This window comes from Ptiloglossa arizonensis, chromosome 4 (genome assembly GCF_051014685.1).
Source record: "Ptiloglossa arizonensis isolate GNS036 chromosome 4, iyPtiAriz1_principal, whole genome shotgun sequence".
NCBI lineage: Eukaryota > Metazoa > Arthropoda > Insecta > Hymenoptera > Colletidae > Ptiloglossa > Ptiloglossa arizonensis.
Genome location: NC_135051.1, coordinates 23,681,021 through 23,705,764, shown reverse-complemented (window position 1 = coordinate 23,705,764; position 24,744 = coordinate 23,681,021). Strand labels below are relative to the sequence as shown.

Sequence of the window (24,744 nt, the reverse complement as noted above, 5' to 3'; positions counted from 1 at the left end):
TAAGGAATTTGTGTCTCGTGCGAGGACATATGTCTTGCTTCCTGGTTTAGCAGAGGACCATTTGACCACGGTGGAGGGCAGGAGGTATCTCTGAAGTGGGGGATCTTTGGCACATGGAGACCACGGAGAGGCTAGGATGCAATTATCTTGGGGAGATTGTGATATAAGGAATTTGTGTCCTGTATAAGGGCACATGCTTTGCTCCCTGATCCGACAAGAGACTGTTCGACCACAGTGGAAAATAGGGTATCTCTGATCTAGAGAATCTCTGGCACGCGGGGACAATATCGAGACTAGGATGCAATCTTCTCGGGGATATTGATGCGAAAAAGAAAAACTCATTGCGAACATGATAAGATATTTGTATCCTGTGTGAGAACACGTGCACTGGTCCCTGGTCTAACAAGAGACTGTTCAACGACGGTGAAAGGCAGGGAATCTCCAGGGAATTTCTATATACGGAGGCTTGGGTGCAATCGACTCGGAGGATATTGCTGAGACGTTGGATGTGTCAGCAGGTCAATATGAAGAACTCTTCGTGATCAAAAGAGGAAATTTAGATCCCGTGCGAGGACCTCTGCCTAACAATTCGACCGCAGAAGGAAATAAGGTATACCTAAACTAGGGGGTCTTCGGCACACGTGGGCTACATCTAGGATGTGATCATCTCGAGGTATTGCTGAGACGCTAGATATTCATATGTCAGCGAATCGATGCGAGGAAGAATAATTCGCCGTGAACGAAAGAAGAAATTTCTATCCCTTGCAAAGACACGTGCACGAACCATTGCCTACGTGACTCGCATCGAGAAGTCACGATTGCAGTCATCTCAGGGAGATCGCTGAGACCCTGGATATCACGATTCATACCGTCAGCGAGTCGTCGCGAGGAAGAATAATTCGCCGTGAATATATCCCGTGTAAATACCGCCCGCTTTCGTACTAACAAAGGACTGTTCGACTGCAGTGGGAGGTAGGGTATCTCCGGCATATGACTACCACTCTACAATCATCCGGGTGACATTCCCGAGATATTCTTATGTCAGCAGATCGATCTGAGGAGGAATAACAGCGGTCAAGAAAAGGAATTTACATCCTGTGTAAAGATCTCTGTCTCCTGCACCAACAACTGCAGCGGAAGATAAGGTATCTTCGAACCAGGTCTATCTCTTACACACCGCTGTAGAATCCTCCTCCCGCAGATACAAGCTTTCCGTAGACGTCGCCAAGAGGCTAGAAATTTACGGTAATCGCGAGAAGGGCATGTGCAAGAACCGTGGCGTACGTGGATTACATCGAGGACCAGTCTGCGATCGTCACAGGGACACTGTCAGGACCACCAGGTATCACGATTCATCCGTCAGCGGATCGATGTGAAGAAGAATAATTCGCCGTGAACAAGAGAAGGAATTTATGTCCCGTGTAAGGACCCCCGCCTCCCGGACTAACAAGAGGCAGTCCGACCACGGTGGTAGATAGGGTGTCCCTAAATCGGAGGATCCTCTGGCCAGGCTTCAATCGTCTCGGAGGATATTGCTGAGACGCTGGATATCGCGATTCGCTTGTCACACGGAAAGAAGAATAGCCCGTGGAGTGTAATTTGTCTTGGGTAGGGCGAAACGTCGAGGGCGTCCACCTCACGGTTCACCTAATCCTCACCGGACACCGGAATCCAGTTTACCCCGGAAACGTCTTGCGGTTAAATATCGGATTGACGTGAAAGGATGCGACCACCACCACTCAGGATGCGATGCTTCGTCACGTGTGCGACGAGGACACCTGGTGTCGTATATACCTGAATGCAACCCTGTTGCACCTGAGGTCACTGATCCGACGCGTGATAGCCATGAACCGCTACAACAACTACACGGACCTCTTCGGCGATATGAACATCACCAACGACGATATCGATTACGTGAACAATTTCGGCATAGACAACACCAGCGTCCCAAAGACCACCACCGATCAGGCTTCATGCTACTGCAACGGAACAGTCAGGGACTTGGCACTCGAGTACAAGAAGTACCACAGCTACGTGGCGTTGATCGTTTGTCTCTTCGGTACCCTGGCCAACATGCTCAACATCGTGGTACTGACACGTAAGGAGATGGTCGCCACGCCCATCAACCGTATACTCACAGGCCTGGCTATCACGGATATGCTCGTGATGATCGAGTACATACCGTTCGCGATTTACGTCTACATCGTGCTACCCAAGAGGCAGACCTTCCCGTACGGATGGGCGGCGTTCATACTGTTTCATATGCACTTCGCCCAGCTGCTGCACACAATCAGCATCGCCATCACCCTAACGTTGGCCGTTTGGAGGTACATCGCCATCAGGTGAGCGAAATCGTTCATTATCCGTATGTGATTTCGCGTAGGAGTAGTCGTGGGTGTGACAGAAGATATTAGGATAATTTTGAAATTGAAATGCACGTATACGGGTGTTGTGGAGGCGGTCGATCAGTGTGATGGACGTTTCGCAGTTACCGGTAAATTGTTCTCGACGTTCGAAGTTCGTATTTGAAAATCCTGACAAGCGACTCGTAATTCTCTATTCCGGTAATACTTGTTATATAATGCCTCGGGTATCGATCGAGTTCACTGCTCGGATTCCTGATCAGGAGTCATCCACACCGTCGTTCGCGTTTTCAGCTCGAGCAGATCGCAGGTGCGGAAATAAAATCCAACCGGAGGAACTACGAACGATGTATCATCGGTCGGTTTGATCGGTTCTAGGTAAACATTCGCCACGAGTACCTCGCTTAATGATAATTAACTTTTCGGTCCTGACTTTCGTACATCGTGCGGGGTGGTGCTCGGTTTCGTCGGCAAATGAAAAATACATAAATGCGGGGTACAAAGGGAAACCAGAGGGAGGAGATATTTCACACACCACGCACCACGAGGACGTAAACCACCCACCCTCGCATCAAGCAAGTACCGCGTATATCTTTGTATTTTAAATGAACTTACTGTGTCGTTGTACGAAACGACGGAGGAAATAATAAAAGTTTACGACTCGACCCTCGACGGGAAATACCCAACGTTTCACGAACAATGCGGATATTACATCCCGATAAAGGGGGACGCGGGTAATTCGCGTTAAATACGACTAAGAACACGACCGGTGCTCGTTCGACGATACATTATAAACGGAAATAACGATTCCCGATACGGTAGGGTTTCGTAAACGCTTCACCGTGAGATACTGGATACTACAATTCTTTTTTTTTTTCTTCTTTTTTCCCGTTACAGTGATGCGGATGAAATAAAACCACGCGGTGGTTCCTGTTCAATTTATTGTCTCACGTGTACACGTTGCTACACAGATTGATACCAATCTGCCAAACAAATAGTACACAAAATATATCAGCAAAAAACAGACGTTTTTTTTTTTTAAATACCGTCTGTTTGGACAACTATGGATGAAAACACGCTCCGGGTCAAAGTTGACCCGTGGCTTGATCTCGCAAAAAATATTTCAAAGGAAGATTTTGTTATTTTATCGCGCTTCATTTAATTTTTGAGGGAAGTTGCACCGACGGTGCGATTGAACGACGTGAGAGCCACTCTGGGTCCGAAGAGACCCACGCTTGATCAAAACGAAGTATCGACGCGGTCTCGAGGAGAAGAATAATTGTACGATCGTCGATGATACGACATTGACGCGACCTTGGCTATAAACATTTACATTGAAACGGTCCACGTAAATTCCAGCAGAGTCGGACAAATCCCTCGTCCCTTTTTTAATGGAGCACACTGTACGTTTTAACGAGATAGGCAGCGCCTTCTAACGAGCCCCACTTTTGGCGAAATTGTTGTAGTATAAAAGGACATCGTTTCAGCACGCGTTACGTTATATTACGCGACGTTAAGCGCAATCTTTTCGACGCTTCGTAAACTTCCGAGATAATATCGTCCAAGGCTGTTTCGTTTCTTCCCCTATCGACTACGAAATTATGCAAACGAAAGTATCGAGAATCGTTAAACGAGCACCCAGTAAGATTCGATTAAAAACATAATTGCGTAAAGGATGAAAATTTCTTCGCGAAGGTGAACATATTTCCACGAAACCAGAAATAAAAACATTTACTGGAAGTGTTCGTTTTATAAAAACATTCGCTCGTTATTTTCTACGAGACGGCTACGCGGTTAACCCTCGATTTACCACGCGTGGGTCTTTCTAGACCCAGAGAGTCTTTTACATCGCTCGTTTTCATCATAAATGCAACTGTCCTTCGAAATTAAAGAAATGTGTACGATAAAATAATCGAATTTTCGTTCGAAATGTTCGTACGAGCGAGATCAAGTTACGGGTCTGTTTTGACCCACGCGTAGGTATTTCTGGACCCAGAGAGACCTTTACATCGCTCGTTTACATCACGAATGCAACTTTCCTTAGAAATTCAAAAAATGTGTACGATAAAATAATCGAATTTTCGTTCGAAATGCTCGTACGAGCGAGATCAAGTTTACGGGTCTGTTTTGACCCACGCGTTGATATTGCAACGAGTTAGTAAACATCGGACTTCTCTTCGATTAATAACTTCCAACTCGTCCACTTTTTGTCAAGTGTTTAACGTTACCAATTCCCCAAGAATCGTTCTGGATAAATGTTGATTAGCAGTACCGATAATTAAGACGCCGAGTGTAACAGCTCGAGGAAGCTATCGATGTCTTTTTTCCTGCAACGGAGAAGATTGCTTTCTCGACGGTCAGTTTTAATCCAACGTGGCCGAAAATTACCTAGATAATCGATATTGCGAGAACCATCCGGAATCAGAGAGAGAGAGAGGGAGAGAGAGAGAGAGACACCGAAAACGACAGATCGAAAATCCAATTTACGTTCCTCGAGGTGTGGTTCGAATTTAACTTTGACGTATCTAATTTCCACGAAATGGCGTTCGTGCCTCGTAACCGTATTATGGTTCTGTTACCAAGTCGTGTAAGACATTTTTGAATTGCAAATATTTAGGTGTCGACGCTTTGGTAACTCCCAAATGCATAACCGTAGGTGTCTGGAGAGTGGTTAAGGGTCTGGTACAAATGCTAGGTAATACCTAACTAGTGGAGGGATCCCCCAAAATTAATTTTCGCTTCCATTTACAGACGATTAAAGTCGAGTTATGAAAACAAGAGAAGGGGGATAGTGGATAACACATAGAAGTCTTATGTGTCTAAGGAATTGTTAAAAAAAAATACCGGGTCCAACGTACAGTCCAGAGAGATAATTATTTCACTCGTGACATTTCTAAAAATAAATTTCAAATGAAACCACTATATTATATATTCCATGTTCGGTTACAAATTAACGTAAATGTCTTTCGCTGACATTTCCCAGGATTAACCACTTAATACGTAAAAATCTACTGAAAAAATAACCGGTAATTTAAAACCACAAAAACTACCAACGTTTTACGCGAATTATTAATCCTCATAATCAAATTCTCCTCTTCCGATCGAGTACCATTGATTGAGCACTTATTCGAAAAATAGAAACAAAAATGGTAAAATTTGTTCCCTTTCGATCCTCTCGTACACACTTCCAACACCACGAGCGTTCACAGTATACCTAATCGTCGACGTTCAAATATTACCTCGCCCTCTAACTAACAGGGAACGTAATTCTGTATAATATGGGTGTTCTGACGTTAACGATTACGTAACCACATTGAAATGACCAAACATTACCAATTACCCGATTATGATCGTTTTCGATACTTAACACGTACACAGTCGCAGACACGTATCGATCGAGCACGGAAGATCGTATGTCGAGATACCATCTAAATTCCCAATGGTGTACGTTTACCTAATCGATACCCTAACGTAAATCTGAAACCGTTGGGTTCCATAGCCACGTACTTAAGGCACACAGTGTCGTCCTAACTATTATACATTAAGTTCCACCTGTACCATTTTGACGTAACGTCGAACTTATCAATTATACACAAACACGATGTTAAAGAGATTGATAACCGTTCTACCACTACCGAATGTTACGTTTCGCGTTTGTTGAATAAACAGAACGAAGCTACCGTCGCAACCGCGATAACGAGACGGTTCATTAAAACAACAAAACAACACCGAATCGTGTTTGCTCGCTCATAATGTGTTTCCCCGTGGTAACACAAGTGGTACGCCTTATCGAGTTTTACTTAATTTAGGCCACAGAATCGACCAGGAGCAACCGCACTGAGTCCCTTCATTTAACGATCGTTCGATCATTTCTGTCTAACCATCGATCCACTCTGATTTTGCATCGTGATTCCTGTCCAAATATCGAGCAACTTTCAATAACAAATGTACATATTTACACACCGAGTTTCGAATCTACGAACAGGCAAACCTGCTGCCGTCGCCTGGGGACATCGGGCTAAATGGAGCACTCGAAAATCCATAAATAGTGAAGATGATTTATTCTTTCGTTACGCGCGTTGATCTTTTTCTGTTTGCTATTTATTTCTTATACGTTTTTTTTTTCTTTTACCAGAAATCGAAACAAGGTAAATGGGACTCCGAAATTTGGGAATATTCGGATTTTTTCCACGAGAACGCATTCGATTGCGAAACACAAATCTCAATCGCAGATTGAATCGAAAATGGAGCAATTCTTCGCGAAACAACATTCGTTCGTTAAATTCAAAGCACCTGGGACGAATCGAGCACCTAAAATGTCGTCTAAACTGCGAATCTTGTGAAATTATATGTGTATAATAATTGTTCAAATTTTGTTTATTAATTTGAATATATATTTAATCTGGAACGAGTCTTGTGAAATTATACGTGTATAATAATTGTTCGAGTATTATTTATTAGTTGTTTGAATAGATATTTTAATCTGGAACGAGTCTTGTGACATTATACGTGTACAATAATTGTTCGAGTATTATTTTTTAATTGTTTCAATGTATATTTACACGAGTATATTATTTATTCAAAGGGTGTCTGTCGTGTAAAAAATATGTTCTTAAAAAAATTATTTGGTGTGCAAATATGCCATTATATGGTATAAATAATTGTTCTATCCCCTTCTATACCAAACAACATTTCTAATGCTTTTTTTAAACATATAAAAAGTGAAGTATTTTAAACCTAGTAAATTGCTCCCACGTAGAGTCCAGATATCGAACAAAAAACATTTGTTAAGAAATAATAAAATATTTTCTTGTTAAATCTCAAAATAGAAATCGTACGAAACATGTATAAAAAAAATTATACAAAAGTATCTTGAAAATAGACTTTGAAACTATAATAAATTTTATGGTGAATGAATCAGGACTACCCCGTTAAAGAGACTCGTGGAACGATAAATCTACTACCCCGTTAAAGGGACTCGTGGAACGATGAATCTGCTACCCCGTTAAAGAGACTCGTGGAACGATGAATTTACTACCCCGTTAAAGAGACTCGTGGAACGATGAATCTGCTACCCCGTTAAAGAGACACATGGAACGATGAATCTCGTGAAATGCTCCAAGTGGGTTTTCGGACCTATTTTCTCTCGTTCGAAATCTTGTGCAATAACTTGTAATAAAAATCAAAGGATTCCACGACAGTCGGAAAAATGTTCAACTTAATCTGTCACCCTGTGGCGACATGACGAAATTTTAATTAACCGATCGTTGCGATAACAACCAACCCGTGTGACAGCTTTTATTTCATCACTAGGGATGGGAGGTGTCGTGTACGTGTCACTGAATCTGAAACAGAATATTTGGAGGTTTTACGAGCGCATGAAACGGTCCATCCATTGCTACGTATTTACTTTACGATTCAATGTAACTCGAGGAAACCATTCCGTTGGCCCTGCTCGTTTAAATTCATCGGTAACGAGTTTGTATTTCATTCGACGAGACACTCGGGACGTTAAATACTTTATAAATAAATGAGAATTAAAGTTGGACTATTAACGAGGAACCTAGCACCTCGATAAAAGGAATAATTTCTCAGACGTGGAAGATCTTAACGAATATTATACTCGATAAGAGTCACTGGTGAAACGTATCGAATTTTCGATTATTGTTTCTAAAGTTAAATACCATTTGGACGAGTTAAAATATATTTAACGTAATTATGTATTAAATCAAACTTATCGTAACGATGGATTAAAAAAGACTTATCATAACGATGGATTAAAAAAGATTAACGTAACGAAGAATTAAATAAAATTAGAGCAAGTGTTCAATGCGAGTGGTTGATTTGTTCATTCGAATTAAATAGAAATTATTAATTGGAAAAGTCCGCATACAGATTTATGAGATTTGCTGCATCAAGCCATGCAATCAGCATACTCGACCACGATTGCAAGATGATAACTGAACTTCTTATCTTTAGAACGAAAGAGAACTTTGAACGACTTAATGTCTCCATTTAAACTGCTGAGTGGTTTTATTTTCTGCCCGAAACTTTTCGAAGAGGTTAATTTTTATACCTCACTCGAGATCTTTCAACTCTGTATGCATATACCACTTAGTAATTTATTTCCAACCCTGTTACCCATTTATGTTAAACTCTTAATGCATGCTCCACACGCTTGAATTTCTTTAATGTTACTACTTTCAATACACGTGTTCCAAAACTATCATAATTCTAATAGCAATTTTCCACAAACGATCATTTTCCTTTACTTTATAGTTTCACTATTGGTATTGATATCAAGTATAATTTTCTTTGACATTCTATTTGTCTATTCTTCTACTGTACCAATGAGATATATCGTTTAAAATAAATAAGTAACAATTTGCAATAATTAAGACTAAATTTACGTAGCATTAATAATAACAGTCGAAGTTAACGAATGAATTATTTTTCTAAATATTACAAATGAAAAATGTTAATTTTACGCCTATTGGTGTACCATTTAGATCTTCGTATTTATAACAAATTAAATATAATTCGATCTAACAATATTTACCTATCCTTTAAATCGAGTCAATTGCTATTAATATCCGATGAATTTAATCAAACCATTACTTTAAGTATTTATAACTTTAACAAATTAAATATAATTCGATGTAACAATATTTATCTATCCTTTAAATCGAGTCAATTGCTATTAATACCCGATGGATTTAATCAAACCGTAACTCGGTTACCTTTTTACTTCGTTAATTTGTTTGTTCGTTTTCGACATTGTTTACTCGTTTCTGGATTGTGCCTTTTAATTCGCGAATTACTCGATATTCGGAAGAAACACGATACTAGGGCGTAAATGATTCCCCTTGTCCGTATCGAATTAGGTACACGGTTGTAAGTATGTGAATTATCGCGATAAAACGTGGCAATTTACTGGTTGATCGCGCGTCGCAATTTCGTTCGATGTACCTCGTTATAAGTCGGTCCAGGTTAATTTCACATTTCGTGTGTTCCGTGCAAATATGGAGAACGTTTATTCGTTGAGGTCAAATTCGGATGCTTAAGGGGATCGTTTAGTTTGATAGTTTAATCCCGCAACCGTGCTTCCTTACAGGAGGGAGGGGGAAACAGTGGTGCAATTGGCGTGAAATTCATGTCAAAGTTGCAGCGACACGGGACCTAGTTTGAGGTTAGGCGATTCAGTCAGATTGGGCAGCGTAAAACTGAAAATCGATTGATTTAAAAAAAAAATAAACTGTGGAGAAAATCAAAGGTTAATATTGATTTTTAAACAACCGTGTTATAAACTATTCTTTTTTTTTTATTTTACTTAATTTTACTTTACTTGTAGTGAAGAATCTTGAAGTAATTGTAGTTTTCGAAGCAATAGACGTGGTATTTAAACTTTTACTGTGTACTTTAACTAAATTGTTTTATTTACTTGTTCGTGGAAATTATATACTTTCTTGAAGGTTACTATTTTCGTGTTCGAAATAAATAAATGCAATTTAAACATTTTTATCGAGATAAAAAAGATACGGAGACTAATATTCTTCAATTGTAGAATTGTAATGTCAAGTTATATAAAAATGAGCTATTTTATATAACTATTTATTTTCTCGCTAATCAACAATTAAGCGAGTCATGTTACGTCCGGTCGTGTTAAAATGGCAGCCAATTCGAGCTCTGATTTTCCCGGAACACCCTATATAAGACACTTATATTGCGTCTATTATCGCCTGGAAGACTAATGAGCTTATTCGAAGACCGTTGCATTGTTCATCCAGTATGGAGAGACTAACCGAAATTAGTATTGCTCGGTTTGCCTTCCGAGAAGCTTATAAAACGAATCGAAGAGCTTACACGCGATAACCGATGACGTACGAACCGTAAATAAACAAACCCTCCACTGCTGTCTGCTTCGTAAGTCTAAAATAACAAATGCCTCTGTACGTCCAATCGTATCAAAATGGCGGCCTACCATTGCCCCCAATGACCAACGAAGCTTACTCGAAAATCGTTTCATCATCCATCCAATGTTTAAAAACACTCCAAAAGCGAGATCGGTCGGTTTAAAGTCTAAGAAGCTTAGAAAACGAATCAAAATGTTTACACGCGATAGCCAATGACGTACGAACCGTAAATAAACAAATCCTTCATTGCTGTCTGCTTCGTAAGTCTAAAATAACAAATGCCTCTGTACGTCCAATCGTATCAAAATGGCGGCCTACCATTGCCCCCAAAGACCAACGAAGCTTACTCGAAAATCGTTTCATCGTCCATCCAACAGTTAGAAACGCCCCAAAATCGAGATCGGTCGGTTTAAAGTCTAAGAAGCTTAGAAAACGAATCAATGGGCTTACACGCAAGAAGATTGCACCACCCTCGTTATAAACGGGAACATTCACGAGAATTGTCTAGCTGGATTCTCGTATTCAACCGATTACGAGACACGAGATTATACAATATAACAAAGTAACAACTCCGATAACTCTCCCGACACTGCGTGGTTGTTCGCCTTTTGTGGGATTGGACGTTGATGTGTACTTTTTGAGAGCTCTCACGGTTTTAGAACGATGTTACCAAGGATTAGAACCACTCCCGACACGTGTCGTAAGCTACTTCTATTTGGTTCGTAACTAGCACGTGCACCCGACGTGGATGTGGTTTCATCCTACTTTTCAAGTAGGTTACACCTAATACAAATTCGAATTACGAATTTAACCAACGTCCGTCCTATGAATAAACTATTCGGCTATAGTCGACGGGGCACGTAAGAAACACGATTAATCGTCGTGGAACGACCGCTCGAACAATAGGTTCCCAACGGTGGAAAATGATCGTTACGGGCTGACCGTGGTTCGTGTAGGGACGTTTCCATTTAACGAGAAATACTACTGAACTTTATACTCGTGACCGGGCCATTTGCTCGCGCAAATAAGGCATCTGCATAACCTCCCGCGAGGAAGCATTCTCGCCCCATTTGCACAGCAGCGAGAAATATTGTACACGTTGCGTTCAAGAAAAAAAAAACGTTTGAAACGTTCCTGCGGTGCCATTTGTGCGTCCAAGGCCACTTTAACACACGAATGCGCTAGAAGAGGCGTTAGAGGTCCCACGACACCGGTTATAAATAATTTTTCACCGTAGAATACATTCTTGTAACGATTAACTCCAAGCGGTCGCCTGTAAGGTGAATTTAGGGTCAATTTTGACCCACGCGGAGAAGTAACATACTTCTGCGATAAAAGTAAACTTTTATTGTCGAAAATGAATCTTTTTTTTATCAAATTTTCATTCTTCCTTTGGAATCTTGATCTTTAAGAGTATTATTATATTGTAAAACGGTTAGAACAAAATGAACGCATTTATAAATAATATTCATCGTGATTTTCACGATGGTTTTGTTATCGTTACTGAAAAGAAGATTGGGAACGACCGTCAGCGTGTTTACATTATATTATTCCCTCAACGAGTGTTAAATAATTTTATTGGAAGTATCCACGAATATGCGGTTAATTTTATCGACCATTTATATTTTTATTCTCGTTTCCAGCTGACCACTGGAACATTGATTCGGAAGTTAAATAAAGTTTACACTGTCGTTCGTAATGGAATTGTTGAAAGAGAAGTGCACGCTTTGCAATTCATTTTTGGTCTGTGAATTTTTTTCCAAGTTGGAAATAAATGCAAAAGGAACTCGTTTTGAAAACGTGGGAACCATTGAAAGGCAAGGGACCAGGATTTTGAATAGCATCTCGGGAACAGAATTTTCCAGATGCTTTCAGTGACCGTAGAAACATCACCGAGTGTGTACCGAGAGAGAAGGGGACTACGTTGAACACCGAATAATAAAATTTTGTCCACATTTAAAAGTTTCCCGGGAACAGCATCGTTCCGAGAACTTCTTAAATGCACTGTATACAATCTGTCCCGTGAACTTTCTTCATCTAAATTTCCACGTTCTTTTCGTACAATAAGTGAAAACGTTACTTAAGAAAGTTGTAAAATCTCGAAGAAAAATATTTCAGAGACAGGATCTCTCGACTTAATTTCATTAAGGTGAGTTCCCTGCACCGAACTCAACTCACACAGATTATACACAACATCGACGAACACCACTCTTCCATTCGTTACTTTAGAAAGTTACTGAAAAAAAAAAATTGTTCGTAAATAAATTTAGTAGAAACCGAGAGGTCAAGGTGACTCCCATAAAATATAATTCTTCTGTACACTCTTCGAATAAAAATGGCCACCTTGTGTCCTTTGAACATTATCGTTTTTACTCCAGTATATTGTTCCAATACGTCGAACATCGTACAATTTTCGTTAAAAAAATGTTCTGTCCTCCCTAACCTCGAATTACCTCTCGAGGGATTGAACTTTGGCGATCATCTCCTGAACTTGAGTCACCATGGCAAAAAACATACGCGTCTACTATTTTTTACCATTTTTTGCCATTCCACGAGTCCACGAAATGTACCCAAATCGGAACTGAACCGTGACTTTACGTTATTATAACCTAAAGCGTAGATATTAATTTCATTTAAGCAAACAGAATATTAATATCGAGTGATTAACCGAGAATCGTTGCCAGTAGACGATTAGAGGAAAGTTTGCTTGGAAAATGAGATTATACTTATGTACCAAATGCTTCCTATTCGTTCTCGAACCGTTTAAATTTACGGTTCGAACCTAACCTCAACCATAGATCTCTCGATCGTGGAAAATCACAGACCGGATGTGTTTCACTGACCACGTGAATTTACAATCGTAGAAGACCACTAATTTCGATGATTTTACAACCCCCATGTACTGACCAACGCCTCGAGGAATCCCCAAGCGTCACCTAATCAAATTAAAGAGGTTAGGTTCTAACCTACATGTAGTCTACAAACTTCTTTCCACAGCCTACAGTGAATGAACGTAAAGATTTGAATCTGGAAGATAGGGTTCAACCAAAGACAGTCGCTCACGAGATAACGTCTAGCAATCAGGTTCTCGAAATTCTCGTAACATAAATGTTCGCAGTCGGATCCCTACATTCCTCTGGAAGTACAGGTTAGGGTTGGCCGGTACAACCGAGACGAGAGTGATTGCTCTTGTAAAATCGAGTCTAAAATGTAAACGAAAATTTTTTTCCAGTAAGATTGAACAGTAGTCGAGCTACCATTTTTGAGGATTTTCAAATTTACAAACAGGAGAAACGTTTCACTTTTATCTTCTATCGATTCTCTTTAATGACACATTGCCTTTATTTGAGCGAAATTATGAAACGAAATAAAGTAGAACAGAGAAGGAGAAGAGATAGTAGAAAATTGTACGAATTTTGGAACAATGTTAAAATGAATATTTTTCACATGGTCAAAAGTAATAATGTTAATTGTTATATATAGTGCAAGTTAATAAGAACTGCTGTCTGTAATGCATTTTTAATTTTGTGTTTTATTTTTAGAAAGTGACCTTGAGTTTTTTTAAACGACACTGCATATTATTTATTCGGTGTTACGATCCACGAAACGATAAATTCAATGACCAGTGACAAAGTGAGCTAGATAAAAAAAAAAACTCAAAATGGAAAAATTTAATAAATGAAGTGCACGAATTGTATGTGAAAATAATGATCATTAGGAAATATTGAGCAGAGAATAATGAATAAATTCTTTCAAGGAAAAAATCAGAAAGTTATTTCTTTTTTCACTCTTTCTGAGCTTAGTAAAAAAAAAAAAGAACTGTCACCTTGGTATTTCGAAAATACAGAACGTAAAAAATTGAAAAAGCATTCGTTCAATAAGTCCTCTCGAATACAAATTGTGATTAATTTATCTTGCCTGTAACAATCGAAAAAATTAATAAATAAAGTGCACGAGTTGTGTGTGAAAATAACGCTTATTAAGAAATATTACAGGAAACATGGAGCAGAGAATAATGAATAAATTCTTTCGAGGAAAAAATCAGAAAGTTTTTTTCTTTTTTTTCTCTCTCTCTCTCTTTCTCTTTCTGTCTCTGTAATAGCGTAACTTTGGGGTTAATGCAAAAGGTGTGTTCGTCATCGTTCAACGCAGGGAACAAAAACGAACGAGCGAGGGTGACTGGATCTACCGATTTTATTTACTCACAGAATTCTCGAGGGTTCGATTGTTTGCGTTGAAACGAACGACGGAAAGAAATATGGCACGAATATCGGGGAAAAGAGACACGTAAGAGACGACTTTTTCCTTCGAGCGTCGTTCTACATACCTTTTTTGATACTTAATCTCGTGAATTTCTTCACCGGGCGGCAGTCGTCCTCCGAACTCCACACGGTACCCTAAAATTTTTTTTTTTCATCACCATGGTAACCGGACCGGGACGAAAACGGAAAAGCACGTTGTCGCGTTTTCCCCGCAAAGAGGTAACTCGTGTTTCCCCGTTACGTATTGATATCGTTATACAGGGTGTGTCTGATAACCGAACCGAACTGTGTCTCTATCGGGATGGAAATAAATTCTAGAGAACAATATTTTTTGCGTCGTTCGATAAGCTCTATCGCTCTGGGAAAAAATTGTAAAATAATCCGTTGTATCGTTTCACCGAACTCAACAACCGTGGAGAAAAAAAAAAGGAATGGTGAAAACAATGTTGCATTGCGGGTGAAAAATTGCAGAGAAAAGTGTCGTGTCGTTCGACAAGCTCTATACGTATCGCGTAGTGCAATTTTTTTGAAGGGTGCACCGGTGCAGTTGCAACGTGCAATTGCACTGATTCTTTGAACGAAAGGCTATAATTTTTCGTATGCGATTCTTTGTGCAATTCCGCATGAAAAATTATCGAGTTGCTCGATGGAAAGTCTCTCGGGACAGTTAATACTTTTTGTTTATTTTGATCGAGAATCGCACGAAGAATCGAATTTCGTAGAGAGTGTCTAAGATTACATTTAAAAAACAAATGCAATTGCGCGTTGCGACTGCACCGATGCACTCGCGATGAAAATTGCATCGCGTGCAAGTTTCCTCTACAATTCTTTTTTTTCTCTCTCTCCACGATGATGGAGATCGTCAAACGTGTAAATTTTCCTCGTTTTCAATCTTTGGTGGGGACAGAGATACACTCGGTCCAGTTGGACTCACCTTGTATACAGAGAGAGAGAGAGAGAGAGAATTGAAACGAATGTACGTCGCTCGAATAGCGGAGAAACATTCTTTGTCAAACCGAGACATTCCCCTCGTGAACGTCGTACGCAGGCAAAGAAACCGAAAAATCAGAAAGGGAATAAAAGTCGAGAACAGACGAGAAATCGAGAAAATAAACGCGGACGATACAGCCGGGCAATAGTTGCTGTTAGGCGAAACGTAAAAATGGAGAGATCGAATCCAACCTGACGCAACTGATTTGCAATTTTATCGAGGGGAAAAAAAAAAAAAGAAAAGGTCGTCCAGATTTGATATATCGTTCGATCTTTTCGTTCGTATTTAATCTCCCTCTGCACGGTGCCGGGTGATCCTGTTTGCTTTAAATGTTGAAAATTTAAATGGCACCAATATATATATATATATATCCGTCACTCGATCACGTGAAAAAACGAGTACGCAGTGTTTATTTTCCAGGCCCGAGCTCAATCATTTCACGAGTACTCGTTAATTGGCAAGGAGCGCAGAACATTTTTTAAGTACACATAGTTAACTACAGTAAACATAATTTGAGTTCATTTTACTGTGAATACTTTTCACGAAACATTTTCACCCATTTTCACCCATTTTCATCCACGATGGATAATCGTTCGAGGATTTTGAATTACTTGTAAGGTATGTTAAGTTTCGGTAAATTCTTTACTCTTCTTCGAAACTATTCTCGAACGAAGATATTTAGTATAATCTTTCGAGCAGTTTAAAGTGTAGTTTAAGTATTTAATTTTTAAACACGAGTCATTATTTCGTATTCGATGAATCCTTTGGCCTGCTTTGAAACTGGTATTATTAATGGAAACGAAATTATAATATCGATTAAAATTAACTCTGTCGCAACTGATTCGACAAAGAGTGGAGTTATTGTTAACTCTAACTAATATCGATTAAAATATGCTCGTGACTCCTCGGTTGCCCTGTCAGGAATTATTTCATAAGGTACAGACACTCCACCACGAAGATCTTTCGTTCATTCACTGTCATACAGGATCATACCACGAGTCCTTCGTCACTAACGAAGAATAATAGAGGGAACGTCACAAAGGAATTCACGAAAATTTCCATAACAAATGGCGAGCATTCCTCCACGACGATCCTGAATTAACGAAAATCTTGTCCAATGGAAAACAAGAACAATGCACGAAACAATACTTCATACTCGACGCGTCACAACCAACTCATTCAATATTCACAAGTTTAGTAAAAATAATTAAGAAATGAATTTCTTTCCCTCGAAAACATACGTGTTGTCCTTCTAATTACCATTTTCCATTGCAAAGTGTTATTAACCAATAACCACGTGTCATATTTAATAAAATAACTTGAAAACGAGAGAGAATTCTACAATTATTATCATTTTACAACGAATAAAATTATATTACGAAACACTTGAAATATTCTTTCTCGAATCACGAATTATTATGATCGTTGATAACGAATCAGTTTCATTGATATATCCAGATTATTAATACTACGAGGTTAAAGGTTTGTTCAATGAAAGGTAAAAGTCGTTGATTTATTGTTCGTTACTCGACACTTTTATCCGGATAAAAGCTTTCACTCGATGGCTGGAATATCGATGAAAAGTTACTCCACAAATATTAAATAATTCCCGGCCCGATGTGTTACACACTATATTTTCGCTCTGGGAATCGCGTTCAAATATTATTATGCTTATCGTGGGCGTGGATGAATCGTCGATCGAATTCAATCGTAAAATCCACCGAGGACTCCGCTCCGTGCCAGTAGAAAGAGTATGTTTAGAGTCAGACGCAAATTTAGTCACGCGTACCGGTAAAATTTAATAACGTTCCAAAATTTTCTGACGATATTCTCTCGAGAGTTTGCCTACTACCGTGACGCTCAGACAAACGATATCGTGTCGAGAAATGGAAAACAATTTCACATCTTAATCTTATTTCGTAGAAAAAGTATCAATGTCGAGTAAATCCCTCCGTGGAATAGAAATCAGGCCCGTTTCGAGAATTCAGTATCATTTTTGCTAATCGTGGAACTTGGATCGAGTAAAAAATTTTATTTTTATTTTAAATAAGAAATTTTCAAATATCGATCACTATAGTGTACAATGTACTTTAAAAATATATATTTTCCAAGAAATTTTATTTCCTGTTAGTATAATTCCTAATTTAAATTTACCAAAGGGATAATGTAGTTCTAAAAGTAGACTAAAAGAAAAATATCTATATTTTTCAAAAATTTCTATTTTACGATACAGTATCTCAGTTTTGTCGATATATTTCCTAATTTCAATTTTACCAGAAGAATAATATACTCTCGAAAGTAGGTTAAAAAATTGGTACCTCGATTAATATTTATATACGTCAATATTGTTCCCAATTTAAATTCACCACAAGGATAATATACGTCTGATGGTACGTTAAAAATTTGGGTGACTCACGATTATATAAATTTATTTTTTACGCACGATAATTATTGGATTGTTTAGAAAGCCATATCGTTTTCCAAAATGGAGAATATGTAATTTAATAAAATGTTTATACACTCTAAAAAAATCGTGTTTCACTTTCACCAAAAAAAAAAGAACGAAATCACTTTCCGAACAACGCAAATAATTTTATATTTGCGGAAACGGCTGACAATAGACGCGGGGCACGGGGCACCGGGCACGGGGCACGGGGCAAGTGAGAATTGATCGCGCGGGGCAACCCGGAAGTATCGTTGATAACGGTGCCCCGCGCGCGTCGACGTCAACGCGATAAAAGTGCAACGAAACGGTAACCATTCATCACGCGAGATATTCGCGACGCAATGCTCGACCGAGTTGTTTCCACGATGTTACAAAGAAAGAACGATCCGCGCATCTCCCGGCAACAACGTGCCCCCGTTTATCGTTAACATCGCGCTCACAAAGCGTCGACGAATGTTTCGAGTCGAGAACAGAGGATACCAGCGATGAACAGAAAGAAGAAAAAAAAAAAAAAAGTAAGAAAATCACGAACGAAACGCGAGAAAACGAACGAGAACTGTCAAAACATGATTTATCGATTTCATTCGTTCGATTCAGTTGCACCGGTCGCTCGCGTACGGGTACGTAAGCCGTTTAATTTTTCTCGCGCGAAATGTCACCTCGTCGAGATAATTTTCATTTTCGTACTATTGCACTCAACGATACGTGGAACGACCGGTGCACTCGCGGAAGGGAGGATTGATGCATCGACACGGAAATACGATTTTGAAACGAACAAAGGTTCTCGTAGGACCCTATTCGTACGACAAAGTGCATCAATGATTAAATTTTATCGCTTCTTCTCGTTTAATGCAGTTCACGTCACCGTGAAGTACGAGGGGTGTGTGTACGAGGAAATGTTGTTGAGAATGTTGTTCTTGACGATATATTTCAAGGTCATCGAAATCGGTAAGATCGTCTCTAATGTGAACAATCACGAATCGATTGAAAAATAAATAAAAACGAGCATTCTCTTCGACCTTTCCATCGAGTTGTTTTCCGAAACAAATTTAGTAAAAACTCGCGATAAAAAAAAGTATTTCGATTTGTTTTTCTCTGTGCCGGCGCTTCGGAGGTTTGTATCGCGATCCGTAGAGAATTGAAATAAAAAGGATCGAGAGCGTCAAAGGGAATTTATTGTGAAGGATTTTTAAATCGAGTCTCTTATGTCATTTTCGTATGGATTTCAAAGAATCAAACGTACGTACGAACGGTACGGTACGAACCGGGATTGCAATTTCTATCGAAATCGAATTTGGAAAGAATTTAGGAAGAAGTCGATTTAACGAAACCGGCACGAGCTACGAATAAAAGTAATGGAATGAACCCGGTGGTCGTTCGTGTGTGACTTTCGGTCACCAGATGTGTGCAGCTCTGTTATAAATATTGGGAAAAGCCATTGGAAATTTTCAATTGCGATTACGCGCTTGTACGGAACGTCACAAAGAGAGTGTACTCGCTACAGTGCTCCAACGATCCGATCTGGCTTCGATCCGCTCGATGAATGCCGGATGCTCGTCCCCCACCACTCCTTGCTTCGCCCCCCACCACGCGAAGGCGAGAGCGAATGGGACACGAGCAAGGGCACGGACAAGGTCTGGCATTGAGCGGGTCAGTGGATCGGTACGAGACGAAGTATCGGTACTTCGTCTCCCTCTGTCTTTAGACGTTACGATACACCATCCTTTTCTCGCAACGTGATTCGTCCGTCTCGTTCCCCCCACTCTCTTTCGTCCCTTCGACTAGCTCTCGCTCCGTCTCGCTCTCGCTTTCGGTAAGAAGGAACCGTGAAACGATTCCACGGAAATAAAATTGTATCCCCTCCACGCTATCTAGCGGCCGTAGTCCCGGACTAGCGGCTCTCGTCGAGAGTGTACCGTATTGAAACCGAAAAATCGTAATTTTACTCCGAAACGATTGAATCGAACGAATACGTACTCCGAATATATGAAATTCCATTTTTCAACGGAACTTCACCACCGAATATTTAGTTCACGTAATACAGAATAGCCTTCGATCACCTTATTTCAAGTAGGTTAATGTAGGCTAATAAGATTATCTTATTTTAGTAGATGATCCTCTGAGCGTTTTAAATTGGATTTGCTTCTCGCGTAGAGAAACGTTACGAAATCAAGGTGAAAGAGAAACGTTGCACGAAAAGGGGGGAATTATTAATTAATATATATAACGTGCTGCTAAAAAAAAATTTCACGGGTAAAATTACAATCTTCATCTATCGGTGTAGCGGTATGAATAATTATTAGTGCGTACCTATACGCGCTAACGTATTCTGTTCGTATAACTTCTTTTCCGGTTATTCGAAATAGAAAATATTACGTCTGGGTCTAGAAATCAATTATAAATGGGAAGGTTTATATATATTAATATATATATATAAATACTAACCATTACATTGGGTGTATTTTAAATTTTAACTCTGTCTCGAGATACGTCGCATTGGTTTCAATTGTACCTACCTTTTGTTGTCGCAGGTTTCCACAGTACAATCGTGCATGGTGCACGGCAGCTCGTTGCAGAATGGCTCTTTTCAGCAGCATCGTGGCACCTTTCTTTGCGTGCGCCCCTAGCTACCTGATATTTGGCGTAAGTTGGTCCCCCGTTACATAATTCTCGTTCACGGGTACGTGGTCTGTCATTGATCGTCAACTTGGACAATTAGATCGGACCTTGCACGATATTTCCCAACTTTATTCTCCTTGAAACGAAATAAACAATTTCACTGTTACCTTCGTCGTCGAGTCGATTAACTGATCGACACCTATTTCATTGGGTTGTTCGGAAAGTAATTTCGTTTTCCAAAATGGAGAATATGTAATTCGATGAAACATTTGTACACTCTAAAAAATAATCATGTTTCATTTTCACCAAAAAAAAAACGAAATTACTTTCCAAACAACCCAATACATTTATAAAAACAGTCGTTACCTTTTTCTCGGTCCACGAACGATGAGCAATTATTTTCTGCTCGAGGTGGATAAACACTCGAATCCTTGATCACCAGATAAGGGAGCAGATGTTGAACGAGAACGGTACCATGGAAATCGCTTATCTCGTCGACACCGATTTCTCACGGAACAAGGATTTCTTCTACCAACTGAACTTCTGGGTGCTAGCAGTGGTCGTGAAGCTGTTACCGTGCCTAATTCTCACCGTTATTAGCTGCTGGCTGATAAAAGCACTTTACAGGTAATCCGGTAACAATGGCCACTCCCCGGTAACGGACGAAAGTGTCTACCACCAAGTGTAATACACATCGCCGTGTCGTTAAATCGAAGCTTCCGTTCCCATTTCCGAAGGTCTAATCGCGAGGCTTTACCCTATCTTTGCCCAAAGATCACCGAACTGACCCTACATTTTGTCGTGGGCAAACATGGCGCGCGATTCTATCATTCGAAGGGATCGCTACGAAAGCTGCGAGGAAAAAAATTCGTTTCGTTCCCATTACGACGGCTTTGCTACGTGGAAAATTAATAATTTCGAGGGAACGTATCGCGGGATCTCTTCGTTCGATTCACCAGGTTCCCTCTCTGATAATTAATTCACTTTTCAAATCTGTTCTTTCTGTCGAGTTATCGAAAATCAAAATGAATCAACGGATTGGACTCGTCTCGTCGTTACAACGAGTAATGGTCACAAGGAGAACATTTTCTGGTGCTCTTTGTTACCAATTTTGACTCTGCATAATTCATTTTCTACGAATAACTGTATATATTATTATTCTTTGTTATTTTTTTCTGTAGAAAACTGTGTATAATTTCCCGTTACCTTTTTCATGGAAAATTGCATATAATTTCATCTTATTTTTGCAAAAAACCATATACAATTTCATCTTATTTTCTCAAAAAAAAACTATATATTACCTTATTTTTTCAGAAAAAAAAACTATATTTTACCTTATTTTTTCAAAAAAAAAACTATATTTTACCTTATTTTCTGCAGAAAAAACTATATACAATTTTATCTTATTTTCTGTAGGAAAAAACTATATATAACTTCATTTTATATTTGCAGAAAAAACTATATATAATTTCATCTTATTTTCTGTAGGAAAAAACTATATATAACTTCATCTTATATTTGCAGAAACTATATATAATTTAATTTTATTCCTTTAGCAACTATATATATAATTTCATCTTATTCTTTCAGAAACTATATATAATTTAATTTTATTCTTTCAGAAACTATATATAATTTCATCTTATTCTTTCAGAAACCATATATAATTTAATTTCATTCTTTCAGAAACTATTGATATAACTTCGCTATATTTTTTCAGAAACTATACCCAATTTCGTCCAATTTCCCCGAAGGAAACTCACGATCCGAAAAATTCAAACCCGAACGTGGAATCTCACTCGAGATCGCGTCGTTATTCTTCCCCAATTTCGTATTATTCTCAAGTTGTTCCATGTGGCGCGAAATGAAATGATTAAAAGGAGTTCGATCGCGTTCCAGAGCGAAAGGCAGGAAACAGGCGTTGAAGAGCTACAATCAATGCAGAACCACCACCACGGTTGGCAACGGACTGGTTCAACGTAGACCGAGCAAATCTGAGAAACGAGCAGACAGAACAACGAAGATGCTGGTGGCTGTCCTGCTCCTTTTCCTGGTCACGGAGATCCCTCAGGGTGTTCTGTATCTCCTTTCCGGGGTACTGGGTGACTGTTTCTTCCGCAAGTGTTACCACAATTTTGGCGAGGTGATGGACATCCTGGCGCTGTTGAACGGTGCCATCAACTTCATCCTCTACTGCTCAATGTCCAGGCAGTTTCGTACAACTTTCGGCCAGCTGTTTAAGCCCAGAATCATGAAGAAACGACAACCCGCCACGCAACAAACCGACGTACAGAGCACTTACGTATGATGTAGGTTGAAGGGTCTGGAGACCACCTGTCTGTAGATACTGGACACCTTATTAGTGAATATATTGAACTGTTTTAATCTTTTTTTATAAATCTCGAAAGCAGTGCCAAAAAATGTTAACCTCTGACTGGTGAGGATGGATCAGTTCTTGCACAAGGTGTACCTAATTGCAAGCAAACGATAATTGCATCTCGAGTATACCATTGGTTCAACAGAGCACTTATGTATGATGTAGGTTGAAGGGTCTAGAGACCAGGTGTCTATAGATACTGGTTACCTTATTGGTGAATGTATTGAACTGTTTTAATCTTTTTTTTATAAATCTCAAAAGCAGTGCCAAAAAAGTTAACCTCTAACTGGTGAGGATGGATCAGTTCTTGCACAAGGTGTACCTAATTGCAAGCAACTGATAATTGCATCTCGAGTATACCATTGGTTCAACAGAGCACTTATGTATGATGTAGGTTGAAGGGTCTAGAGACCAGGTGTCTATAGATACTGGTTACCTTATTGGTGAATGTATTGAACTGTTTTAATCTTTTTTTTATAAATCTCAAAAGCAGTGCCAAAAAAGTTAACCTCTAACTGGTGAGGATGGATCAGTTCTTGCACAAGGTGTACCTAATTGCAAGCAACTGATAATTGCATCTCGAGTATACCATTGGTTCAACAGAGCACTTATGTATGATGTAGGTTGAAGGGTCTAGAGACCAGGTGTCTATAGATACTGGTCACCTTATTGGTGAATATATTGAACTGTTTTAATCTTTTTTTTATAAATCTCGAAAGCAGTGCCAAAAAATGTTAACCTCTGACTGGTGAGGATGGATCAGTTCTTGCACAAGGTGTACCTAATTGCAAGCAAACGATAATTGCATCTCGAGTCTACCATTGGTTCAACAGAGCACTTATGTATGATGTAGGTTGAAGAGTCTAGAGACCAGGTGTCTATAGAACGAATGTGTTGAACTGTTTTAATGTTTTTTTTATAAATCTCGAAAGCAGTGCCAAAAAAGTTAACCTCTGACTGATGAGGATGGATCAGTTCTTGCACAAGGTGTACCTAATTGCAAGCAAACGATAATTGCATCTCGAGTCTACCATTGATTCAACAGTGGATCGGAGATAGGGTAAAGTATTTTAAATGGATGATCACTTTGCACGTTGTAAAAGAATTGTCATCTGCAAAGATAATTGTGACCTGGTTCCTGTCAGTCGAGAATTAACGACATCCAACATCCAGCCTACGTGTGACGTTACTAATTAATGGTTAGTAATATGTTCGTTGAACAAAAGAAAAGAATGAGGAAAAGTTACCAATCCGCCGATACATTTTAACATTTTGACTGCCAAGCTAATTTATAAAGTTTCCCTGACACCCTGAATATTTTCACAATTTTATTATTCTTCTACCGAGACTATTTCAGATCAAATATTGTACACTATAGTTTAAATTGAGAAGAGCCTATCCTCGAGTTTTTCGAATATCACGCTCTTTTATCATCGATCCTTGAAAATGTATTTATTCTCACTCAAGAGTGCACCATTCGTTTCTTTCGATTTTCGTTACGATCGATCTGGTCAGATTTTGAATAATGTAAGAACAGTGGAATATCTCCGTCTCCCTGGAGACTCGATTCGTTTCGATCGATACTATCGTGTATGTAGACGTACGAATATTTTTTGTTCTTTTTCTTTTTTTTTACAAAACTCGGAGTACGTAACTAAATATCAACGCATCGTCGTGCAGTGTGTAGAAGATAAAAAAAGTAAAAAACGAGTCCAAAGGTATAATAAGAATACGTGGTGCGTGTTGAACGAAGCTCGCTAATCGAGCTTAGGT

General features: G+C 39.2%; 2 protein-coding genes across 2 annotated transcripts in view; one reads left to right on the top strand and one right to left on the bottom strand.

Moving 5' to 3' along the window:
- Nucleotides 1–21,169, bottom strand: part of LOC143146143 (uncharacterized) — a 64,452-nt gene extending 43,283 nt beyond the window's left edge. Inside the window, exons 1-2 of the mRNA XM_076310153.1 lie at nt 20,961–21,169; nt 20,492–20,730 (exon numbers count right to left, since the gene is read on the bottom strand). The gene's annotated coding sequence lies outside the window, so the exon portion shown is untranslated. The remainder of the gene's footprint in view (nt 1–20,491; nt 20,731–20,960) is intronic.
- LOC143145919 (G-protein coupled receptor dmsr-1) lies at nt 1,846–23,619 on the top strand. The gene is made up of 4 exons (XM_076309755.1): nt 1,846–2,342; nt 20,507–20,618; nt 21,037–21,221; nt 22,494–23,619. Exons 1-4 carry the CDS (start codon nt 1,846–1,848, stop codon nt 22,900–22,902), a joined length of 1,203 nt encoding a protein of 400 aa, XP_076165870.1. The 3' UTR covers nt 22,903–23,619.
- Nucleotides 23,620–24,744: the final 1,125 nt, after the last annotated feature.

Excerpts from the sequence above, each read along its gene's own strand:
- LOC143145919 (XM_076309755.1), top strand. The coding sequence starts at position 1,846 with ATGAACCGCTACAACAACTACACGGACCTCTTCGGCGATATGAACATC. Across the intron at positions 20,619-21,036 it reads CTAGCTACCTGATATTTGGC|ATAAGGGAGCAGATGTTGAA; the intron begins GTAAGTTGGTCC and ends CTTGATCACCAG. Across the intron at positions 21,222-22,493 it reads CTGATAAAAGCACTTTACAG|AGCGAAAGGCAGGAAACAGG; the intron begins GTAATCCGGTAA and ends ATCGCGTTCCAG.